General features: G+C 37.2%; 1 protein-coding gene across 7 annotated transcripts in view; it reads right to left on the bottom strand.

Moving 5' to 3' along the window:
- The window catches only part of GLT1D1 (glycosyltransferase 1 domain containing 1), a 134,228-nt gene that overhangs the window by 30,234 nt on the left and 82,288 nt on the right, over nt 1-21,706 (bottom strand). For all 7 annotated transcript variants that reach the window (XM_087754378.1, XM_087754382.1, XM_087754380.1 and 4 more), the window contains 4 exons: nt 16,771-16,822; nt 11,884-11,920; nt 10,626-10,682; nt 944-1,039 (listed from right to left, as the gene is read on the bottom strand). In XM_087754378.1, the coding sequence (XP_087610504.1) occupies nt 944-1,039; nt 10,626-10,682; nt 11,884-11,920; nt 16,771-16,822 (242 nt within the window). The remainder of the gene's footprint in view (nt 1-943; nt 1,040-10,625; nt 10,683-11,883; nt 11,921-16,770; nt 16,823-21,706) is intronic.

Genomic DNA, 21,706 nt, shown 5'->3' with positions numbered 1-21,706 from the left:
AGACTGAATGTGTACCAGATTTCATGCTCAGCCCTCACGTTATTCTGCAGAATTCAAATGATTAGCATATCTGAAAGTTAGTATTTAGTATTTCTGCTTCATGCAATCTCTTATGATTCAAGGGTTATTTAACTAAGCTCAGATATTAATTTTAAATCATCTCAAGAGAGCAATGCTCTATATAATGCAGTGACTCTGGCCACTAATACAGAAATTTTTTAATTCCTTCCTACGTAAAGGGAACATGTGGAAGCAACTGCAACCATTACGATTAATACTCAGCACAAGAGAAATCTACTGCTCTTTCAATACCAGAATAGAACAAAACCACTTACTTGACTCTAATAAACTACATTTGTTACTAAGCATCACAAGGTGGTAAAGGCTTATAAAAGTAAGCTGAACAGTGGAGGCTAAATTTCCAACTTGGAATACCCAAACCTTTTACAGACACAAACAGAACCTGGCAAAACATTCACCTACGTGACTACAAGAAAACTTCAGCCTAGTTTACAGTGTTGAGCCATAACGATGGGTGGTAAAATTTGCTTGTAACTTCAATGATATTAATTAGCACACATGCAAATCAGCATAACAGCCACAGGACAGTAAGATAAAAAAGTTATTTTGAAGTAGGTGAGCTCTTCTTTTGTCTTCCATTAATATTGTATGTAACAGCAAAATAGTTTTCCCAGCAAGTAAAATCATCAAATATTGCTTTGATTTTAATGCTCTGTTATTCCAAGCAGGCTGGAAAAGAGGCGGTACAGAAATAATGTGCTGAAAAGATCAATGGTTACACGAGCATTTCTTTTTTTAAATGAAAATATGTTATGAAGTTTTCTGCAGTGAATAAAACCGCTTACGCCAAACTTACAGACATTAAAAGAAATTAATCTGAATCCGGGGACAAAACAAGGGTATTCAAATAGCAGGCACCTACCTGAAAATACATCTACTAAATACAGAGGGTCTTTGACTCTTCGAAGTCCGCATATCAAAAGAAACATATGTAAACTGCCTTTATCTGTAGGAATGTCTGTAACAAATAAATTAAAAAGTCTGAATGCAGATAAAAAGGCTGAACACCCCAAGTTGTTTCATGAATAACACATAAAGTGGTAAAAGCAGTAACAGAGTGGATCCTGAAAAATTCCCATTATTATCCCCTCTGTTTCTTGCTCTTGCATCAATTCTCAAATCAACTCAGTGGAGAACGTAATCATGCACATCAGTTTATAGGGCACGGGAGTTTATTTCCAGAGGCAGTGAATGTGCTGGATTTGGATAAATAGCCAGTGGTCAGTATTCCTGCACACCAGAACCCAGCTTTGACTGACAAGGCAACTATAGAAATCAGTGTGTTCCTCAATTCTTCTACCCATAAGAAGAAAAAAATTGCATCCATATAATAACTCAACACCTATTTCAAGGATATTGTGAGGTTTAGTTCCTCCAAGGATGCAGGGATTAGAGCTCTTGATCTGACACTTTTTGTTATAAAAGATCAGGTAAACGTCCCATAGTTATCTATCCCTAGTATGCCAGCGCTGCTACAGAATAATTAACTAGAAGTTAAAATTATTGCAAAGCATTTATTTTAACCTTATTGCCAAGAAACACAAATGAAAAATAATTTGGAAAAAATCTCAACATGGGAGTTTTTAACATGGAAAATCTCTCTTGCAAATACACAGTAACAACCCATAAAAATAATTTTGTAGGCTGTATTAGAAAAAGAAGATCTGATGTATGATATTGCAGTTGCCATTGGCTCTATGACAGCATAATTAATTCAGAACATACTTCTGGAGAAGGGTCACTATGTGATGAACTTTGGTAAAATGTATTTATGATAAAACAACATAATTCACAAATTGCTGAATGAACACACATAACAACAACATAATTTAATAACCACTAGAGGGGTTGAAACATTCATGTTTGATTTACCGTACTGAACAAAACAGTTTGCTGTCCTTCAGTTCACCTGTTTATTGAGCTCGTGGCGAGGATGGATGACATGTATTATCAACACTAGGCAGTTCAACAAGGAGCATCAAACTGCTGCTCCTCAGCAGCCGGCTGTTTGTGGGACATTAATGCCTGGGTCCCCCGCTGGGGCTATGTCCCATCGCTACCGGGAGAGCTACACTGCACGGTCAGAATGACTGTCTGTGGGATTTATGATTAACAGAGGAAGGCAGCAGGACAGTTGTGGTGGCACGGTGATCTGCCGCTGAACACTGCAGAGCTCCCTTCTCTGAGGCCTCCTCCTCCTCCTCCTCCCCCCTTTCCCTGCCAGTCTCCACCAGCTGCAGGAACGACTCAGCTGCTTATACAGCATCACTGAATTGCTGCAATTTGTAATGTAAGATCACTCAAACTTGGTACTAACTTAAATTTCCTCATGGTGCTGCATAACTTAACTGCAGGGCCTGCTCCAGACCCTGGAAGAAATATGCCAGGAATATCTCCGTTCATGCCAAGGAGCTGGATTAACATGAGCTCCACATGAAACCTCTATTTTGTGGGAGGGGGAGAATCAAGAGAGTGATGATTCATGACATACTCAAGTGCTATTGCTTTTAAAATTAAAATTCAGTTCAAGGACTTCTAAATGCTCCCTGTCACAGGGTTCATTATTGAGTCTGTTTCATTTAACTTAAACAGCTTGACTTGTCAAGAGTGGCTGCAGCAGACACGGTAAGTAATATTTTACTGGTTATTGGACCAAGAAATAATTTGTAATTTATAATACACAAACATTTGGATTGAAAAAGCCATTCTTCTGGTGCAATGGGCCATTAATACTGTTTGATTTTAAGACATGCAGCAGTGGTTTCAATTCATGACATGAACTCACACAAAACAAATTACTAGAAAGTGTCAGCAAAATTCAGATTGCATTTTAACTATCCAAATGGCACAAATATTCATTTTAAGTTATGAACTCCCACCTATCGACGTTCAGCTCTGGCTATTTTGGAATAAACGTAAAGTTAGCACCGACAGCTCAGTCAGACAGTCGTGAGAAACCAGGGCTCCCTGTTCTCACGTAGAGACGATAGAATTACTGCACTCTTGATGTGACAGTACACTAATCAACATTAACTATGCTTGAAATTACTGCTCCTTTTTATCTCTTAACATCTTTTTGTTTCTATCTTAATAGCTTTCAGTCTTTTCATTTTATTAGAAAAGAGTTTAAAGTGCTCTGACAATGAAAAGCCCTAATAGACTGATTCTGTGCGGTCCTGACTGCCATTCTGCTCCCTGTACGAAAACCTTAACCCGAAAGAGAAATGGGAAACTGGCCCTACAGACAGTAATTGTACTTTGTAATCTGGATTTTGCCATTTAGTTCCTGTGGCATTTAAAGGTACTTCTCCCAAGAATCTCATCAATAACAGTCTAATTATTTCACTAATGAAGTTACCTAAAATAATATTTATTAATGAAAATAGCCCACTTATTTGACATTTATTATTTTGAAAAGACATCCACCAGCCTGAACTCTCACTGCAGACTATCCCCTTCGTGCAACTTCACAAAGCCCTACTTGTCTATCATGAAATGTTACGCACTTTTCTCTGAAACAGCAGATATTGGGTACACTGGACTACAGACTGGATCCTACGTGGCATTTCTAAAAACTGTCATAGAAGGGCTAGTCAAAAAAGGATTTGCCTCTGCCATTCAATTTAGTGAAGTAAGAATGAGTTGTAGTTTTATTTTATCGTATGCTGTAGATCTTAGTCATCACCTAGTTCAGTTTTACAGGCAGACCTTCCCCACTCGATCCACTGAGAAGCACATAAAGACCTCCCTGAGAAGACTGCATTACCAGCACATCACTGCCACTGTTTAGTGCTGGGACTTTACTCATTCTCTGTCTACTTAAGATCAAATTCCAGCAGCACTTGTGTATCGTGTGAGCTTTCTGCTCATTCACTGAAAATGGTTAAATTCACACATGAAGATGATGCCTGCACCAGTTTTTGCCCACCTGTTGCTTTGTCAAGCCTTGCTAGCACCCCTGCTGTGAAAAAAAAAAGGTAGCCATTTGTACAAGAAAGCAATAATTTTAGTATGCTTTGTCCTCACAGGAGCGCTGAAAAGAGGAACATATTAAGAGAATAACCGCAATAGCTGCCTTTACCGGCTATTGCCATCAGTTGGGTGAAAACTGGTATTTGAAAGAAGACATTTTTTCTTTTTCCTTGAGCTGAAATGAGACTTTCAGTATGTGAATTTTTGCCATCATTCTGCCTTGCCCACATAGGCTACTTAATCTGTAACAAAATACTACTGCCTCATGTGATTCAGTTCTGAAATGGAAATACAATCAACTGATTTGCTCTTTCGATACATTCACTGTGTCACTATCCTGTTTGAATGACATGCAAACACCCAAATAACAAAAAAAATGCTTGTGCCTGTTTCTCCCCATTTCTGTTAGTGTTACAAAAGCAAAGACTTGGAACAGCACACTGTGCTTCATGACCTCTTAGCTCATGCATCCTTCTGTTTGCTTTGCAAAGAAAATACAAAATGGAAAGATTTGTACGTAATCACTGGCAATGATAAAAAAAAAAAAGACTGCATGGTACATGTTTTCCAGCCATTCTTCAGAATCACTATAGACTAAATGCACGTCGTCTTGCCACTGTAATCAACATCTCCGTCAGTGTCAAAAATAGTTGTTTAATATCAGTAAGAGATGCTCCTTCAAACATGCATTGTCAGTAGTTGTCTATGGCTGTAGTCTGATTTGTTACATCGGCTTTATCTCTAAAAACAGCTGCACATTGGCCACAGCTAGTCTTGAGCCTGCTTAGCAGGTCACCTGTTTAGCAAGATGTGAGAGGTCAAAACAAGAACAGTGATTGATAGGATTACGAAAACTCATTCTTCTCATCAGCCTGAGGGTACGCTGTCCTGATATGCCACGCAGGAGCAGGGGGGTGGTAACAAATGAACTGCAGGTGAGCTGAAATGAGACAGATACAGTGGAAGATTAAGACTGACACGGAACTCCCACAGTCATGTAAGTCCTTGTTCATGATGGAGCAGAGCTGGTATTACGCTGCTCAAAATTGAAACACAGCAATCTAGCATTGGCACTTAAAATTTCAGAGCGGAATTGCATGATCAAAAGGGTATCCAACTGCTGCGCCAGTGTATTTGTTGATAGTATTGGAACCTGGCACAAAATATATTGGCTAATAGATGAAATGTGATTAATACTCAGGATTCATGTTCTCCTGCTAGCTGTGATTCTGAGTCATGGCGTGGCCTAGAGAAAGTTTCTCAAACCTGGACTTATCCATCTAGACTTACCCATTCATCTGCAAGCAGGTTAATAATTGCTTGACGTGAAGCAATGGCACTGGGTTTAACTTTTGGTAAACTGTTCTGAGGTCTTCAGTTGCAAGACAGAATGAGAGAATGGAGTATATTAAAAGTGGAAAGCGTTTTCATAATGTAGCACTGGAAATAAGCAGTTTATTATTTAAGATTTCATTGGCTCCTAGTTTGTTCCTTATCTGAGACTGTATAACTGTTTGTCACATCAACTATTTTACTATTATGACACACTATGATAGTTTACACTTTGGCCTTAATAAAAATCTGTACTTAGATGCCAGGATAGCAAAACATGAACACAGACAGCTAACACAAAAGCCTAAATAATTTCTGAAGCATTAGTAAGGACACTGTTTTTCTAAGAAAGGCAAGAATAAGTAGAAGTGTTATCTGAACAGATTTTGATAGAGCAGATTCATTTAACTCCACCCCTCTAGGTACTATCAGGAAAAAAATGTAGTAATCACAGATGTACAGTAAAAATAAATATATTACTGCAAATCTTTAATCTTACTGCAAAGCTGCAGGCCTCTAAGTGAATGAGTAATATCAAGCATTAGCTTGCTGAGAGGTAAAGAAGCAGTTTGAGAACATCTTAAGTAAGCAATTTTCTCACCACTTCCTCAAATAAAGAAAATAGAAATATTTTTCTTACTTAAAAGTCTTTACTGTGCTTTTCTAGGGTGTTTTTGAAATGTCTAGAGAGGAGAAAAATATAAAAAGGAACAATGTGATTTTTCATTCAAAGTTACTATTTTGTACCTGAACCAACAACTTCACAAAGCGAAAGTTCTTAAGATGTGTTCATTCCTTTACAGCTTAAAATCCAATTTGTACTAGAGGTTAAGTATATTTTATCAAGTATATCAATATTGGTCTTATAGGTTATAATTTAGGATACAAAGATTGCCCAGTAACAAAAAAATCAGTCTGCAGTCAAAACATTTCTCATCTCAAGGATGATCAAAGATTTTAAGATTAATTTTCCAGGCCCTGATTTCAAGTTCACTGTTGTGTTCTATGGACCTTTAGAGAACAATACTAAGTCCATAATATTTGGGCTTGTCATCCATTTTTGGTTTTGTTCAGAAACAAAACCTAAGCCATGATGAGATGGAGAGGGTGGATAACCTTTCTCATTTTCCTTTCTGTTCACTTTGAACCACAGCAGGTCTTTTACTCCTCTTGAAAATTGTTCATCTGTCCATCTCCTATGCATCTGAAATATTAACTGATCTCCTAGAAAAGGAAAGCCATAGGTTTATTGCCGAGATTTCAGTCTCTAAGATGGTTATTTTATTTTCTTGAGTTTGAAACACAGATAATATTGTCCAACTCTGGCATTATTTTTGATACTCTCAATCTTTCAATTCATAGTTATTCTTTACGCTCCTCTCCCTACACCCAGCAGAAATACCATACATTGGCTCTTTTAGTCTCTTGCGACCAAGAGTTTGATTTTGCGTCTCTTTCACAAGTCAACTATTAAAAACAAGCCAAGTTTTCCAGCTTGTTTGACATGGTGGTGTCCTACTGCAGGACAGCTTCAACATGCTGTCTTACTTTATACTGACTCCGAAGTTTCTGATTGAAGTCACTGATGACACAGAACTTCAACAATTATTAGCCCACTTAGGTCTTATTTCAGCAACATACTTAGCCACCTGCAGAACTCAAACATTTATTCATGTTTTATGAAGTTGAGCTTTTATTTTACAAAGCAGTTTTTTTCTTAGAAATTAAGGGGAAGTGGAGGTAATAACTATATCCTATATATATCTCTCTATATCTCCTATATATATATATATATATAACAACTATATCCTATATAACTATATGTTTACAGTGCTATTCACATTCAATAGTGAATAGTTGCTAGAGTTGCTGATATGTTTGTGAAGACAACAGAAGTTAAATGACTCTGTTAACTTCCAGGCTACTAATCCAGACGAATTAGACTGCAAAATCCTCCAGCAATCCTTTCTTCCCGTTTCTCTTTATTTCTAACAGATCAGACAACAAAAAAGCTGTATGCTTTCAGATCTGTTGGGGAACACAGTTTACTGCTGCTATCATATCATTATTTCTGTGGTCAGCTATATATCTGCACAAACTTTTACTATTTAATTTTTCTTATGTGGGTCGTCTTTTCCAGCATAGCTTTAGGAAAATATAATGCCTCTGTAAAACCCTGTCTGTGTCATGACAGGTTATGTAAACTTTTCAAGCTCTGAAAATAGACATGCTATGAAGCAGAAATTATCTGAGAGTAGAAAAATCAAACTACAATAGTATACTGCACATTTTATTTGATAGTGCAATAAGCATCTGATCCTACGATTCTCTGTCACCTTCCAGGAAACCAGTTTTTAGTCTTGTCTGTTGGGTACATGAGCTTTCCCAGTTCATTAGTATAGACATTGTTAGTTATCTATGTCTTCTGATCACATGATGTCTAAGTGTTCATTAGGGTTTACATCTTACAAGCTTCAGTCACATTCCATCACAATCAAAAGGAGCCTTTCATCATGGTGTGATGACATCAAGCCTGTCTGTGATCTTAAGCAGCTACGCTCCATCCTTGAGCTAAGTTGTTAGAGATCAGTCTCAGTTTTCACATTTACTTAGACTGTCTTGTCATTTTCTGTCAATCAATGTTCAGCAAAAGCCTGAACTTTCATTGTTTCTCTCAAGTCTACAGACAGGCATCTAAAATTGCTAACAAAACTGATTATGCTGTATATAGATTCCTGTATTATAAGGTCAGAGAAAAAACATTTTGATAATCTGGTTTGACCTCCAGACTGACACAGGCTGTAGTACTTCCCTAAATAGTTTGAGTTACTAAATATACTGAAAACATTGTCTTCTTGAAGTCTGTGTTGAAACTTGCACTTGGTTCAGCTTTTTGGTTTGGCTACTGTTGTTTACTGTCCTTCATCCACATAAGACAAACACTGTGAAGCTGACTGTTAACCAGAATGCAAATTAACTTTAAAAGCAATTTTCTTGTAGATATGTTTTAACAGCCAGCCACTGAAAATACTGCAGCTAGGAGCTAGCACACTAACGCTACACAAACATCACCTCTGCAACTCTCAAGTCTGCTGCTGAGACTATGAAAAAAATACTAATTCCATGATTTTTGTACTGAGGTTGTATTACACCCATAATAACAACAATAAAAAACCTTTCCCAGCACTGCTTCAGTTTGTATTAGGCAATTGCTATTTATGTTAACAACCCAAACTATCAAATGAAACGTACAAAAAGCTGGGATTCCTTAGCTGTTGGTTTAGTACCGTTCACATTTGGGGGCTGGGGGTTGGGGGAAGTCCCCCACAGTAAAATGTATTTGATGCATTCTGCCACTCACTTAAATCTACCACTAAATTATTTTTGAAGCCATTACACCGATTTAAAGAGACTATTTATGTACTGGTGTTATATTTAACATGAGTCAAATGTTAAGGCTTTTCTATGACTGAAAAAAAATCAGTACAAAAAATATTCGTAAGAAGTCTGTTCTATTAAAAGAAGTCTTGAAATATTGTGAAGAGCCTATTTCATTTTAAAGAATAACTTCACAATGTATGACCAAAGACGTTTAACACTGATGCCTCAAATGTATTATAATTTGTATTGTAGGGCATGTGCTATTTCTTTACATTCAGTCCTGGGAATCCTGAATTTGAAAAATGTTCAACGATACTGCTAAAGATACAGGCAAGAGTTATCCAGAGAAATATTTCCCACAAAAATCATTACATGCCTTTAGATACGGAACAGAACTTTATGAAAAAAGTCTTTGTCAAAAAAAAAAAAAAAAGATCATAAATGCCATGAGGTGAACAAGATTGGACAGCTTTATCTGCATAACAGCGAGGGATCTTTTCAAGTGCACTTCATTGTGCAAGCCTACACTATCAAAATCGTATTCTTCTGAGCAAAACTGCCTTCTATTTTTGATAGTTTTCTACTGATTGCTCCAAGTTTAGTAGAATTTTAAATACTTTAAAACTGCAAATCCCTGGAAAAGAATTCAGTGGGAACTCCTAATTAGTCTGTGGTAAGCGCAAAGGTACAGCCAAAAAACCTGCCTCCATGTGCAGTATTAAAAGAAGTGGAAATTGTAGGCTGCCACCAGAGATGGAAACAGAGACAAGACTGATAAGATGAAACAGTCACAAAAAACAATACTGAATAATCTGATGCCAGTTTTCAAGTTATTATTTAACAGGCACAGACGTTAGAGTCAGTTTAGTTTGCTTTTCGTGTACATTATGAATTATTTTTGCACTTTTGGATTAGTACACATTAGGCAAAAAACTGTCTCTAATGTATTAGATGAAATGCACTTTAGGGGGAGCTTCTCCCTCCTCAATCTGTTGACTGCTCTTTTAATCATAAAATGGTTGGACACGAGATCCAATCAACACTAAGGCTGTGCTAGCAAGTGACAAATCATTTCACTTCCGAAAATTATTAATCTTAGTGGCGCTGTGCTTGCGTGCCGTGATTTATTGAGAACCAAATAACCTCACAATGCTCAATTTAAAATTGGACACCAGTTTTGAATAATGGCACACATTTACTGATGTGATAAAGCAATTGAATAGTGAGGATTCATTCGTAACAGAGGGAACAGCTGTACTATCATAGATCAGATTGATGAATATAATACTGAAATATTTTTACCACAGTAAAATGCCTACAAATTCTTTTAGGGAAAGGCAGCTGTAGCAATTAAAGCATTGCCAAGATCAGGTGACTTTAAATTAGGTCATCTGCCTTACATGTCATTACTTTGGTGAAGACAGGCTCTACATCAAGACCAAATAATAAATCATCAACACATACTTCCCTTCTTCACCACTTCTTCACCTCACCTGCTCTTCTGCAGAAGACATCCACAGTTTCTATCCCACAGCTGTAAAGCACAGCACGTTCAGGTATTGGTGCTTTGGTGTAACTTACCTTCTAAGGGACATGCACCCATATGTCATGACCGCTTTATCTTTTGGTGCAATTCAGCCCTGGACAGACCAGAAATCTGGAGGCAGTCGGGGTAGTTTACTAAGCAGACTAATCTGATTGATATTCTGCCTGAATCTAACATTAAGAGTTTTTCATTTTTCATATCATTAAATCATTTTACTACATAATCAGTTAGCTTTCACATTCTAAATTTCTTTCATCATTGATATCTACTAAGAATAAATACAGTGAATACAGAAAAAAAAAGTGTGTTTTACCTGTATTTTGTAGAAATCTATACCAGTCAAACGTGTCACTGGGTGTAGTCTTAATTCCTGTATTGAAAAAAAGAGAAACACAATGTTTGGTTGGTCCCTGAATGGCTGAACTACGGTTCTAGAAGTCTTGCCCTAAGAAAAAGAGTATCCCTCTCAAGCACACTGACTTCCATACACGGCTGTTCCTAGCTCAAGCTTTTCTCTTCCCAACAACGTCAGGTTGTCTGCACAATCCTTCTGTAGTCATCAGATAGATTGAAATTCAATTTAAAATTTCGCACAATCACACATTGTATGAATTTCTTTAGCAACCCAGGGAATTAAACTCACTTACATCATGCTAAATTTGGCCTTGTAAAATCTACACATGAGATAATATTATCTGAGGGAGCATATTATTCCAAAACAGATACAGGCCAGCTGAGACCCAAGTCCTTAACATAAGGCAAATAAAATAAATTAAATTTATATAAAAATTAAATATTAATCTAAACAGAATATTAATTTACTTGGTTTACCTTATGTTAAAGACTAATTATTTTACTAATGAAACTATTTTATTAATTTATTCAATCTCTTAGATAAATATTACCTCACAAGGGGCTTAAATATAGACAAAATATGGGCTGAATAGACCTCACAATGAATTATTTCAACATAACAGTTTTGAAAATAATTTTATTTTCTTTGAAAGTGAAATACACAAAATGGCATGAGTTTTGGAATCTGTAGACAGTTAGACAAATAAAATCAGGAGCTGTAGCTTAAGTAATCACATTTAAAATGCTGAGTCGAGTGTTCCCTAGACTACTCAAGTAATATACTTTGGATTAGATACTTGTTGGGTGTCATTATTCTGGGAAATCAAAGGATTTATGGGAATTTGGAGCTTCAGAGAATAATCATTCAGCATCTTATGCAAAATCAGACTGAGGGTCTACTCCTAGGCTTCTAACTTCTGTATGCTTTGGAGAAAGCTTGGTGTTACCTTATCTTTCAGATTCCTACTGTAAGGTACGTGGGAAAACATTTTTTCTAAAAGCACCAAGTGAGTTGAAAATTTAGGCTGAGAGACTGAAATACTGCTTCAATTAAAGTCACTGGCAAAAAGCTCAACTTCAGTGGAGCCAGGACTTCAAACCCTATACCCATTTCAGCAAAATATTTCCAGGGCAAAGAAGGTAGATATATAAACATGCAGGTACTAAATACGATTCAGATAAATTGAATGCCTTAGTCAATATTTCAAAACTCTTACCTTGAGTTTGGACATATATTTTCTTCCTAGCATCTGGCTTTAAAGAGAAGGAGAAGAAAAGTAACTTTCATAGCTCACCACAAAAGATCTGTTCAATCTTCAAAAAAACCCAACTAGTATAACAAAATGCACATCAGCGTGATTTTCTTTTGACTATTAAAAATCAAAACAGACTATTAGAAAGATACATTTAAGTAACATCAAAAGCCAACAGTCAGCAATCTAAATTACATTTACTATGAACATTTACAGTATCAATGAATCCATTTTGCAATTAATACAATTACCAAGTTAGTACAAAGGCATCTTTTAGTTTCTCTCTGTATCCTCTCTCGTAATCATTAACCTGCTTATTGTATAGAAAATTAAGATATTTCCCTAGAATAAAAAATTTTCAACTACAGAACAGCACTGGTTCCCAAAAAATACTAATCTTGAAAGAAAAATTATAGCTGGCTTTGAAACCACAGTCTACATTTATCCATAATAGGATTTTTAAACACATCAGACATGAAACAAATCCCATTTACCTCTAACCTTTTCAAAAAATGCTGTCAAATATATATAGACTTGTCTATACAGGAAAACTGGCCAGTAGTAGTTATTGCAGAATATTATCAAATAAAAATTGCATAAGAAATTATTTTAAAATAGCTATAGTAAAAGAGGTAATTACTACATTTCCAAAGTTACTCCTGAAGTGCTACTATGCTAGTTATATAAGGTAGGTGATTAAATAAGCAAGTTCTTATTTCAATGTCCTTCTATAACTCCAACCATGAATGTGGAATACACTTTTTTCACTAAAACATTGAAATATTCTTAGGATCTTTCCACATTGAAAAAAAAAAACAAAACCAAAAAACCAACACCACCACTCCCCCGCAAACAAGCAGAGTTTTTTGAGCTCGAAGTGTTTGTGCAAAGCTTTCTGTTCAGACAATTCCTAGTTGTTTTAAAAGCACCAGTTGCAATGCCTGTAAAGGAGTAAGCTAAGGAAGGTATTACTCAACTGGTGTAGTCTCCAATAGGTTTGCTCAATGTTACCTTGAATGTTTCGGTCTGAAATTCTATTCTTCCAAGCAGTTCCACTAATGCTGTTGCTTAATTTAGCATCATAGCGTCCAGAAACAACCAACCTTCTTTAGAGCACCAGTCCTTCCCATCACGAGACTAAATCTTGCCTCCTTCTCGGTGCCAATTTCCTTACGTAGAGAGGCACAGTCCTAGGGCACGGTCCAGTGCAGATGGAAAAAGGACTACTAGATTGCCCCTCCAACCATTCCACTTTTGAATGCTGGGATACACCACTGATACACTGCTGAGCTCTTCAAGCTAAATATTGCTATGCAGACTGGCCTCTGAATGTGGAAAGTTGTTGAAATACCATAGCCAGAGCTAACCCAGGCAGAACATCGCGTATGCCAGTGCATCATGACAAGCTGCACCTTAGTCTTCCCTTCTCCTCTCCCACCCCGCCCCATCCTTGGCAGACTGTGAACTCACACCTGCAGGATAACGACTCGAAGGCAGGAAGAGGACTTGTATTAGGAGAACAAGAATTAATGGAGGAACAAACTGTCAAGCAACCAATTCCTGAACCAGTCAGCTCAGGAAAGAAGCAGCCAAGGAAGCGTTTGGTTTTTTTTTTTTACTTGCAAACATTTTGGTTTTCTCCTATCACTCCTACGTGACCGCCCCTCCAGTCCACTGCCCAGTCAAAACAGTCTATTTTAGTTATTAAAAATGAACTGGAAAAAGAAATGGACAGAAAAGAGGTCATTAAAAAAGTTGAATAGCCATCAACAAGCAGTTCACAGATGGGAAGGAGGCGGTTTCTGAGAATCAGAGTGAATTAACCAAGCCACAAAAACTACATGAACAAGCAGAAAATCCACACATAAATGAAGTGGGGGAAAAATAACACCGTTTATGCTACAGTGGAAGAATAAGGGACTTTTATCTTTCAAAAGCTATATGAACTTTTGCGTTCAAAGCATTTAAAAACATGAAAAAAATTGTTTACTAGGTTATTTTATTACTTAGCATTTCTTGGTCCTTCTCTTACCTATGAATAAGCAGCATTTTAAATTATATCACATCTTCCAATCCTAAAAAAAGCCTTCCAAATGATGGAGATGGCATTGCAAGCTGGAGGCCAACTTCAGAATTTAAAATTGCAGAAGTGGGACAGCTGAAATTCAGCACTAGGACACAGATGCAGCAAAACAGAAGGTGGAAAAAAGCAGATGGGGCAGAGGGCAGCTTAAGCCAGCCTGGCCTCCATAGCTGACACGCTGCACGGTTCTGCCTCAAACTCTGGTGGGTGAAGATAGGCTTTTAGTTCCCTAAACCCACTCAGTTTCAAAAATAAGCTTAAGTTAAGCATCTGGTTTCATGCTCTGCTGGACCTTTAATGGCTTATGGTGAGTAAATATAATCCTGCCAGGGCTTGGATCATCAAGAAGAAAATAGCAGTAATACTGTGTAACAGGGCGTACCGATGTATTCACACTTTATAGATCAATTTTCTGTTATGTTCTTTATTTTAAATGGTCTTGAGGAGAATGGAAAAATGAAATTGAATGCTAATAAAACTGGCTTATGTAATTCTTATGCACCAGTTTTACACTACTGAAATAAAACACTGACCGTAAGCACAAGATCTTTTACAGTGTTTGAAAGTCACTTGGAATATAGATTATTACAAATGCTGTATTGTGTACTTCATAAAGATAATTTATCTAATGTAATGGCAAAGAAGTTGTTGGAAGACACAATGCAATTGCTTACATGTTCGTAATTTAATTTCTTAATTGACTGTCTAACTGTTAAAGCACACATTAGAGGAATAATGCAGTTCACATTAGTGTGAGTTAATATGTACAAAGTGTTAATATTCTGTGACCTAGGTATGGAAAGATGTATTCATAGCCTTCACTGTTTGAAAGTAAATGTGTGGCATTTGCTCTCACCCTTTATGTGAAGATACAGCTAGAAAAAGAACTCAAAACCCCAGCATTTAAGAGACAGGTCAGCAGGTGGTATTTCAGTTTAGGACTTGACAGACTTGCCTCCAATTCCCTGTCTGCCACAGACCTTCTCCAGAACACTGAGTGAGTCTCACAGCCCCGGAGCACAAAGGTGTTTAGGTAAAATCAATCAAAGTTAAGTACTTAAAAACATTTGAAGTGCTGATTTCAAAAGGATTTCAAAGTTCAAGTTTGTTTCTCCTCCTTATACTCTGTTACTTTTGTCTTCTTCTTGCACAAGATCTATGACAGAAGCTGTGCCCTTTCATGTTTACCCATCATGAAGTTCACTGTAGTAACTATTAAAACCAAGTTATATTTGTAATGTAAATACCAGATCCTATGTCTGCTCATGTATCCTTTTAAAGCAAATAGATAAAAAAATCAATTTGTGCTGAAACAAAGTATTGAATATTAAATTGTTCTGTTGTGCAAGCTCCAATCTAAGTCATTTTTTCTAGGCAAGGGTGTATTAATGATTATATTATGATGCAAATCAGAACTGAAGAGATACCAAACAGTTAGCTTCTACTTCTTTCATTTATTGTTCAGCTTCTGCTGATGTTTCCCAAGATGAGGTGAGTGGAGCTAACAGCTCGCTGCAGCTGGAAGAGGGTGGTCCTGCCTTGCTCATTTTATCCCAGTGTGTTGCCCCTAACTGTTAGCCAAATAGTTACTGCTTACCCTTCACTGGATCTGGTGCTCATTGCAGTTCTCCGTGATGCCGTACAAGTCTAGCCAACAAGTTAGTTGGAAAGCTAACCTTGCACAGAAAATCAGCTGGGCTAACAAGCTAGATCAGCAAGCCCTGCTGCCTGGTGTGGAGTTTTTCACAGGTCACCAGTGCAGCCTGACACTATCCAAAAGCACTCCGTGGACTCAAATGACTGGCAGCTCTTTATGGTCTTCCTCCGCTCTTCAGAAACCAGGATTGAGCACTGTCTGCTTCAAGGATTTGTCTCAATTTTCTCCACTGGCAGTCTGCCATCAACTCAACCATGTAAGGGTGAAAATGTTGACCCAGTCTATTTTCAAACAGGAGCATCAGATACTAAAAATAATTGCACTGAATGGCTGAAGTAGACCTGCAATACAGCAGATGCAATGGTACCTACTAAATGAAGAGAAAGAGAATGAACCATTATTGCTCCCAGTTCTTTGCTGGCTAAATGACCTCCTTCAAATACACTGCCAAATGGATTTAACCGCTACACTGCTGCATGAAAATAATTTTATTCAGTATTTTTCCATATATCATTCAGCACAGTGTGTTTCACTTTGTTTTCAGAAGGACAGACGAGTTTTAAGAAAGTTAAGTGCTATTTATGTGCTATGTGTCCCTCAAGACCTGGTCAACAGGGCTATACATGTCACATATTGCTGGGCTTAGCGTAACTTCCATTTTACCTCTGCAGTTCACCTTAAGAAGTTCATTCTATTTCCAGTGTTGACAAAACAAGTATTTTCAAATTATTCTTCCAAATTCTTTATTGTAAGTAAAGCTGTTTAGTTGAATTTTGGCAACATATAGAAGTTTATTAAATGATGCAAAAAGAAACAAAATATGCATATGGCATCAGGAGAGATGGGATAACAACAGCAATGATTAGTTTTAAATGTTACAGAGAAGCACTTCCTAAACTGCTGTATACTCTTTTCAAATACGAAACAGCTTTTAAATGCCAGATCTATTTGACCTGTTGAAGTACATAAATATGAAACGCTTTCTCTGAAAGGAAAAACAGGAATAGAGAATATGAAGATTATTGCAATTCTCTAGCATTATTTAGAAAACATTTTAGGAGAATGCACAGTTGCTAATACTATAAGCATTACCATCATCATGTAAACATACCCACTCTGCTGCTGCCAGTTCCTTCATTTTCACCGTGAAAGCCACTGCAAACCTAGTTAAATGGACAAAAATAGTTGGGATCATCTGCTTAAAGTGTAACATAAAAACAGAAAAGTACTTCAGAAAACATCTTTATAAGAACAAAGAGCAGAGGCTTATAAAAATGATTATAGATGGAAAGACAGAAAGCAGGCTTTCTATTTGTTTTACCAGAAAATACTGGTTAAACAAATGTTATCTCTTCAGGCTTTACAACTTAGAGCTCTTGGGGAGTTAAAGTGAGGATTTCTTAAAGTAAAGTTTGTACATCATTGCAAGGTGCAATAGCCCTCTCACAACCAGAAAGCGAGGTAAGAAGGAATCTGAAGTCCGGTTAGTGTCATACTATTGTTGTTTGATGAGACCCAGTCCCACTATTTGCCACTCATTGCAACTGAGTTTAATTCAAATGAGCAGACGGAATTTTTAAACCTTTCCCCAATGTTCTCTCCTTATTTCTAAGTAGTCAAAGCTCTCAACGAGTAACTAACATCTGAGAAACCAAAATGTTGTTCTTCAGGAAAAATATCAGAATTAAATAAACTAAAAAAAGAAAAAAGATGATCCAGTGACTGAGCTTCAACTCTGGAATCTCACAGCCTTGGGACGCTCAGCTCTGTAGCCCTGATGTTAGGCATCTGCAGCGGAGATGAAATTTGCAGTGCTGAGTTAGACACCTGATAGTCCTTTACAATAAATAGGGAAGAATTGGGTGCCCAGAAATGAGATCTACCACAGTCATCGTTTCAGGCAAAGAGATCATTACGCTAGCCAGACACAATACTGACAGAAGGGCATTTTGACTGTTCTCTGGTTAAGACTCTTCTTTGTTATGAGAAGGGTGCTTAAATGAATGAACTGTAGAATAGTATATGAATACCATCCGCTCCTCCTCTGTAATGTATATAAATCGTAACGTCAAAGTAAGAACAAGCAAACAAAAGTGTACTTGAATAACTTAATGGCTAGGGTTTTCATCTGGGAGGGAGAAGAGAATTCTGTTCCCAAGCTTGCTTCCACTTTATCCCTTATGGCTCTTTATAATGGCTCATCTGGACTTCTGCTTATGTGCCTTTGAGAAACGTATGTAGTCGTCGTGGTTTAACCCCAATCGGCAACTAAGCACCACACAGCCGCTCGCTCACCCTCCCCCCCGATGGGATGGGGGAGAGAATAGGAAAAAAAAAAAAGTAAATCCCATGGGTTGAGATAAAGACAGCTTAATAGGACAGCAGATGAAGAGAAAATAATAATATTAATAATAATGATAATGATAAAAGAATATACAAAACAAGTGATGCACAATGAAACTGCTCACCACCTGCTGACCAATGCCCTGCCCGTCCCTGAGCACTGATCACTGCCCCCCGGCCAACTCCCCCCAGTTTCTATACTGGGCATGGCGCCATATAGTATGGAACAGCCCTGGGGCCAGTCTGGGCCAGCTGTCCTGGCTGTGCCCCCTCCCAGCTTCTTGTGCACCGGGCAGGGCAGGGGAAGCTGAAAAGACCTTGACTGGTGTAAGCACTGCTTAGCAACAACTCAAACATCAGTGCGTTAACAACATTATTCTCATCCTAAATCCAAAACACAGCACTGTACCAGCTACTAGGAAGAAAATTAACCCTGTCCCAGCTGAAACCAGGCCAGTAGTACACTATCATTCCACGTAACAGAAGAGTTATGTCAGAGACCATTTAAAAGCAGCACTGATATGAACAGTTTTCATTTTTGGGTGTCTCATTACAGAGAGACTTCAGCCACAGAAGTCTGATTTCTAAACATACGAGATAAACAAGTTATTTTTACGGGGAGCTCGGTGTAATACCAAGAAGTCATATGAGATATTTTTATGGAGTCCAAGTTAATAAAGAATCCCTGTTCAGAAGAGATCTTAAGAACATGCTGGGCTTTAATGTAGCGTTTAAGTTGTGATGAAACACATGCTTTGACTGTTCTTAAATGGAACTTTAGTGTTAACTGGAACCACAAATGGGACCATTTCTGAAGACTACCAGATCTGTGCAACAGAAATGTTTGAACGCCTCCTTCATGTGAGACATAATGTGTCTGCTCAGCAAAACTCCTTTTTTTTAATTGCTTTTATAGATACTGAATATAAAACAGAGGTTATCACATATTACACTTATGATTCAGTGTTTCTTTTTCATAGAATTAATGTAATGTTTCTGACCTGAGCCAACCCTATGACATCTCAATGGTTAGAGATGGAGCACATTGCTAAGTCACAACCAGAACACTGGAGATGTTATGTTTCAATTTGAGGACATGAAATCACAATCATTCATTAGAGGTCACATAAATGCCGAATTATAAATCCTACTTTTGTTTGTTGAAACAAACCTTATTCCCATACATTTGTTTGGTAGTATCTGCTTTATGGTACTACAATGAATTTCACATATACAACTTGACAGCTTTAAGGTTATTAAAGCCTTTGCAAATGCTTGTTTTGTCAAGTTGCACATGCTCCCTTCCCAGTTTTTGCAATTATACTTTCAATATATCACATTAACAAGCAGAAAAAACTGTTGTTCCTAAGTCTACAAAATACTGTTCAATAGAAAAAAATACCCTAGAGGAGTACAACCACCATTTAGAGGAATTTGATTAAAAATGAAACACTCATTATAAACCTAGACAGTGTTCAATACTTTGTTTTATGGAATGTGGTGGTATATGGCATTGGAGAAGTAATCTACAATTCCTGATACTTTCTGCTTAGAACCCTGCAATCAATAAAGAAAAAAAAAAAATCAATATTTCTTTTAATAACTATGCAATGAATAATACTAGTGATAATACTGGAGAAGAGATCCATTCAGAATAACTTCTAGAAAACTGAATTACTTTTCCTGTAGCAGAGAAAATATTATGAACTGCATAAGGATGCAGTAATATATTTTGAAACATCATAGGAAATTCAAGCTACTAAACTATACTTCAAGTTCCTAACTTAATTATCATTAAAAAAACATTCAGTAAAGTGCAATTTTTGCATAAGCTATATTAGCCATATTTGTGACAGATCATATTTTAAACACAGAACTGGATCAAACGGACACACTCAAGAGATTCTGTTCTTATATACTTTTCATTTTGCGCAGTATTTAAATTTAACTGACGTGTTAGATATCTTTTTTCTCTTCCTTCAGACCTGTTTAAAGAATAACTTCTGATTATTTGGTAACAAAACTAAACAAGTATATAATTTTTGTCTCGAATGGGGCCTTAAGTTGCTTTCCAACTACAAGTCACACTAAGACGTAAGAACATGCCCTAATGATTTTTCAATGAGCGTGATTAAATGCTGTCTTTAAAATCTGTTTACCTACCACATTTTATAGGGCACTTTAGACAGAACAGCATATCTATGCCAGCGTTGTTAGTTAATAATAGCTAGAACATATAGTGGCATTAGCAAGGCTAAAACTACGAGATATAATCCTGCTACAGGTTCTGTATGCATTTCGTCATTGCTAACATGAACCAAAATCCATACTGCCGTATCTGAACCACTGTAGTTATCTTTCTTAGCTAGAACGCTGTGATGAATGAACAGAGATAGTATCCTGAGCAAGCTCTGTTCAGCAAGGCATTTAAGGTCTCCAACAGTAAGTATGCAAGCAGTACCACTGGATTTGATAAGATGCTCCAAATGCTTAAATTTTATTTCACCTTGTAAACTTGGGGACCCCTTCACTTATGCAGAACTCAATTCTGGAGTGATGACCCTTCGGAGTACTCAGGCAGCTCAGGCACAGTATAGTTCCATGAGGCTGAGTAACTTGCTGTAGCAACTTACTGCCACCAAAAAGACATCCTTCTCTTATCATTCCACAAGCGGATTCTTATTAAAGGGGTAGAAAACTAACCCGGGGGGAAAAAAAAGCCAATTTTCACCATTTAGTGAGTTAAACCTGCTCAGAAAGCAGTCCAATCCTGGCACAAGGAAGGGTGGATCACACAGCCACAAGAAAGAGAAAGGAGAAGGAGAGGAAGAGAGGTAGCAGTAGAGCCATCCCAGCCATCAGTGAGCTATTGAGCTATTACGCATGAAGTGATGACCTTAGCCTCTATCTCAATAAGACTTAAGCTGCCTATTAAATTAATTTCATCCATTGGAAGCTTTACATACATAAAACGCTTCAGTTTCCAATAAGAAAAGGGCTTATTGGCCCATCATGGACATGATCAAACACTGTTGAAGTCAACAGACCTTTGGATCAAGCAGAAGGAAATTTCTTTTCTGGGGATGCTGAAACAAGGAGAAATGCTGCAAAAATCTTTTTGGTTTTTAGTCATTCTTTCTGATTTCTGATCAGTTCTTGAACTACATTTGATAACTACACTGACATGTGACCAGAACTTTTCTGGACTTTAAAACACCCTGAAAATACTCCCTTGTCAATTCACCTAAAAAAACTGAGAGAACTTGAGACTTTTTTCAGTCTCTGCCTCTTTGTTCGTGTATCTAGAGAAAGGGTCACATTAGCGGGAAAAAAAGAACAAAAGCTCTTTATACTTGAGTCACCTGCTTTTCAATCAAGCACTCTGTCAACAAGTGAAATGTAAGGCCTTCGAGAACAGGTTTGTTTCTGTGATGCAACAGGACACATGCCAGTTATTTTTAGTTGCTGTCTCACTTAAGTCAAACTGCTGGGCACCCTGGTCTGTATGTGCAGATAGCACTTAATGCATAAAATATGTTAGTTCCAAGAGAGAATATTTTATATATTTGAATATATGTAACATAAACCAGAATTTACTACGAAACAGAGGTTTTAAAAAGAACAGCTTGGAGCAACATTTAGCACTTCTGGCACAGGGCCTTGGCAAATGGGGTCAAACCTTGTTTAGGCTAATAATATTACTA

The sequence above is a fragment of the Nipponia nippon genome, unplaced genomic scaffold (assembly GCF_047370975.1).
Source record: "Nipponia nippon isolate SJK-2023a ecotype South Korea unplaced genomic scaffold, ASM4737097v1 scaffold_18, whole genome shotgun sequence".
NCBI lineage: Eukaryota > Metazoa > Chordata > Aves > Pelecaniformes > Threskiornithidae > Nipponia > Nipponia nippon.
Note: the sequence above shows the minus strand (reverse complement) of the source record. Positions and strands in the feature narration are given on the sequence as shown.